We start from the raw sequence: 4,005 nt of genomic DNA on the forward strand, positions 1-4,005 counted from the left end.
TATCCAGGCGTCACACTTCCTAGCTGGGCTGACTGGCGGCGGACTGCTATCTCATATGCATGGGTGCATATTAAATATACAGCGCCCAACTGCGATGGGCCGCAAAGGCACAATGTTGTTTTGTGCTTTTCCATAATATTACAGAAAAATTAGAAAAGCGGGGTTTGAGATTGTTTGAAGGTGCAACTCAGAACTTGATTGGGCTGAAATTTTAAATGTAGCTTCTCTATTCTATAATATAATGAAGCCACAAAAAAAATCATGGGGTATCTGGAGTAGGAATAATATTTGTTTGGTAATAAAAGCCAAGAAAGGGTAATAATGGGTTTTGAACTAGGTGTAGGTGTTAGGTTTGTGCTAAAATTGTGAAGTTGCTCCCAAATGTCACACAAAGGCCATGTGCAAAGTGAGGAGGTGAACCTTGATGTAAAAGAATTGTTTAGATATTCACTATTTTACCAAATGACAAAAAAATAGGGCTTAGTGTTTAATAAAATAATCAAGTTAATCTTTGATGTAGTGCAATATGTTGCTTATGAAGTTAACATGATGCACATGCAATATCGAAGAAAAATGTTGGTCCTAAATGAACATTTTTTGCTAAGAATTATTTTGGTCACTTCTTACAAACCGAATACATCTCAATGGAATTTCCCCGTGAATCCTCATTCTTCTAACTTTTTTCACGGAATCCTTCCAATTCAAATGAACCCTAAGTCAATTGATTTCTTTTGCGGGGTACTCCCTCCGTTCCATAATATAGTGCCTATAGATTTTTGGAAAAGTCAAACCTTACAAACTTTGACCAAGTTTGTGGAGAAAAACATTTACATTTAGAATGCCTAACATATATTGTTAGATTCATCATAAGATGTATTTTCATATTTTATATATTTGATATTGTATATATAAATAGTTTTCTTTATAAACTTGGTCAAAGTTTATAAAGTTTGACTTTATAAAAAATTTATAGGCATTACATTATGGAACGGAGGGAGTAAGTCAATAGATAAATGAAATAGTCATTACTTTGAATATTTCAATGTGGGCTATATACAGATTGAGATGAGTAAACAAACACGTCAAAACGTGTCTACATACACCGACTTACAAAAAGTTAGAATATCTTAGACTCTCTGTTCACAAATGTAAGTTATTTTGGCAGTTCAATATTAAAAATGGAGGTGGTACATTTTAGTGTTTTAGTGTGTTTGTTACTCATTTCAGTTAGTATATACAAGTTCATATTACCCTGAAAAAAATACAAGTTCATATTAAAATATCTACTTAAAACATATGAACGGAGCGAGTAACATTCTGATCGTGATAACACGGAGAGAAGAGTGTGACGGAGAGACGCTGCAGGACTGCAGGTGCTCCACCAAACGGAGCGGTCAAACGGACCGATTAACCTGCCCAGGAGCTGCACTACACCTGTCAGAAAGTGGGTCCCCGCTTTCGGTGAGACACACTGGCTGCATACCCAAATGACCATTTCTGGATGCCCCCGGCCAATTCCCACAACGCTCCTACAAAGAAGCCAGATCGTGCCCCCGGCCAGGGAGCGCTTCCCCGCCGGCGAACGTGTGTCTTCCAACTCGCCGTCTCCTTCTCCTCCCACCAGGCCTCCCAAAGCCATGGCAGCGACGGGGCTCAACGCGTACGCGCGGCCATACAGCCGCCGCTCCGCCCGCGCCCACCACGCTCCGCCAAAGCCCCACCCTTTCATGACGCCGGAGTACCACGGCGACGCCGGCTACCCGCCACCTTTCCCCCTCGCCGCCAACTACTCCCGCGCCACCTTCCCCGAGCACCACTACCCCGGCCCCCTCCCGCCGCGGCCCTTCTTCCCCGAGCACGTCGCCGCGCCGCGTCACCACGGCCGTCCGCGCGGGCCCGTGTTCGATCCTGAGAAGCTGTACGCGCAGGTGATGCACAGCTTCAACTACAAGCACACGGCGCGAGCGGCCGCGGCCGGGAAGGGCAAGGGAGGAGGACCCGCGACTCGCCGTCTCCTGCCGGCGGCTCCGCCGTGCGGGCCGCGGGGGCAGCGGGCCAGGGGCAGGAGCAAGGTGTACGTGCCGGCCGCGCGTGGCGGAGGGCGGGAGAGGTCGCCGTCGCCGGCGCTCACGAGGCGGAGGGCGTGGCCGGTGCCCCCGCCGGCCTGGGCCTGGCACGGCCGCAGCCGCACCACCGTCATGATCCGCAACATCCCCAACAAGCTCACGTAAGCGGCCAGCTATCCTAGCCACGCTACGTTCTCCATCTCGCCGTGTTCAGTTCGTGCCTGCGTTTTAGCTGATGGATCTTTCGCGTTTTGGTGTGCGCCGTCGCATGCAGCCGCCCCTCGATGATGAAGCTGCTGGACGACCACTGCGCCCGCGTGAACAGGCGGCGCGGCCCCGGCGCCGTGCCCGCCGCGTACGATTTCCTCTACCTGCCCATGGATTTCAGGTGATCCATCTCATGCTCGCCTCGCTCTTCTCTCACGGCTTGACAGGGTGATTTCTTGCCTGCATTCTTTCTTGCGCGGTAGCGTAACACACTAGTCGCACTATCAAATGGACGAAAGCCATCGTTAATCCTCTTCTTTTTCTCTTCTGCGCGTCGTCCTTCGTGTGGTGTAATAGAGGCAAATGAGAGCCAGAAAAATAAGTACCGTAGTTTTTCAAAGTACCTTTTCTTTTGTCGAGACACAGTTTGGCAGAGCACGTACCGATCGACTTGTTTGCTGTGCTTTGGTGATAGTAATAGACAAAATGTTTAGTTGTTCATTTACATCTGTAAAAGCTAGTAGTACTGTCTCCAACAGAGCCCCTGGAAGAGGACAAACAACCAAAGCAAAACAGGGAAATAAACGGCCACCGAGAGCATGCATAACTTTAGTTTGGTCTTGTAGCTTAGCTTGAATGTATTTTCCAGCAGTTCAAAAACTCCACTGTCAAGATCTTCATTCTTGTTGTTGCAACGTGCAAATTTAGCAGGCAGCGCTGCAGCAACAAGGGGTACGCCTTCGTCAACTTCACGACGGCGGAGGCGGCGCGCGGGCTGCACTACGCCCTGCACGGCCGCGGCTGGCACCGCTCGCTCGGCAGCGGCAAGATCATCAACATCGGCGCCGCCTACATGCAGGTAACGAACCTCCTCCGTGCCGTCGATGCATGCATGCATGATGCATGCGATTTGTTCTCTGACGCCGTGCGCCGTTGGTGTTTGCAGGGCAGGCACAGGCTGGTGAGGCACTTTAGCCGGTCCACCTTCGCGTGCCACACCGACGAGTACCTCCCGGCCCTCTTCTCGCCGCCGCGCGACGGCGCCGCCGACCCGCCCCCGGCCGAGCCCATGCACCTCGGCCGACGTGTCCCTCCGCGCGTCTCCCCCGCCGTCCAGCCGGCGGCACCGGAGCAGCAGCTGGTGTGGGTGCGTCGAGGCGAGGTCACGAGCTAGCCAGCCACTCCAAGCATGGTCGCGTCAAGTCAAACGATCCAAGTTGCTGCTACGCTCGCGCGCGCGCGCGCGCGCGCGCTCTGTTGGTTCGCCATTTCCCGGTGGCGTGGCACGGTCAAGTCCCGAGTCCGGCCATGCCTTCCTGCTTTCTCCTTTGGTGCAACGGCGCGGAGGGGAAGGCTGCTGGAGTTTGGACACTAGCGTGGCAGCTTTATCAAGCTGTAGACTGTTGCCCTGTACTGTCTTCTTTGATCGTGTCGTCTCGTGTAATCCGGGAGTCCCACCCCATCAGTCCATGTACCGTGTGGTTTATTGGCTCGTGTCGTGTCGTGTTCTTTCTTTCCGTCAAAAGAATGCCTTATTTGATCAGAACCAGAAGGCCTGCACTGCCAGCACCAGCATAGTTGTCGATAGCATGTGCATGCATGCAGCTCCGTGTACGTGTACCGGCCAGTAGCCAGAATCGCAGCGGTTCTGTGTGTTTGATTTGGTGCTAGTCTTTCTTACGTACAGTTTAAAGTGGACACGGAAAGGCGTTGCTGTTGCACCGAGTAGGGT

General features: G+C 51.6%; 1 protein-coding gene across 1 annotated transcript; it reads left to right on the forward strand.

The window, feature by feature from the left end:
- The first annotated feature begins 1,487 nt into the window (after positions 1-1,487).
- LOC123139041 (protein MEI2-like 7) lies at positions 1,488-3,447 on the forward strand. The gene is made up of 4 exons (XM_044558861.1): positions 1,488-2,227; positions 2,341-2,454; positions 2,985-3,132; positions 3,220-3,447. Exons 1-4 carry the CDS (start codon positions 1,488-1,490, stop codon positions 3,445-3,447), a joined length of 1,230 nt encoding a protein of 409 aa, XP_044414796.1.
- The last annotated feature ends 558 nt before the right edge of the window (positions 3,448-4,005 follow it).

This window comes from Triticum aestivum, chromosome 6B (assembly GCF_018294505.1).
Source record: "Triticum aestivum cultivar Chinese Spring chromosome 6B, IWGSC CS RefSeq v2.1, whole genome shotgun sequence".
Taxonomy (NCBI): Eukaryota; Viridiplantae; Streptophyta; class Magnoliopsida; order Poales; family Poaceae; genus Triticum; species Triticum aestivum.

Coding starts and splice junctions, on each gene's coding strand:
- LOC123139041 (XM_044558861.1), top strand. CDS start 1,488: ATGACCATTTCTGGATGCCCCCGGCCAATTCCCACAACGCTCCTACAA. Junction 2,228..2,340: donor AACATCCCCAACAAGCTCAC/GTAAGCGGCCAG, acceptor CGTCGCATGCAG/CCGCCCCTCGATGATGAAGC. Junction 2,455..2,984: donor TACCTGCCCATGGATTTCAG/GTGATCCATCTC, acceptor CAAATTTAGCAG/GCAGCGCTGCAGCAACAAGG.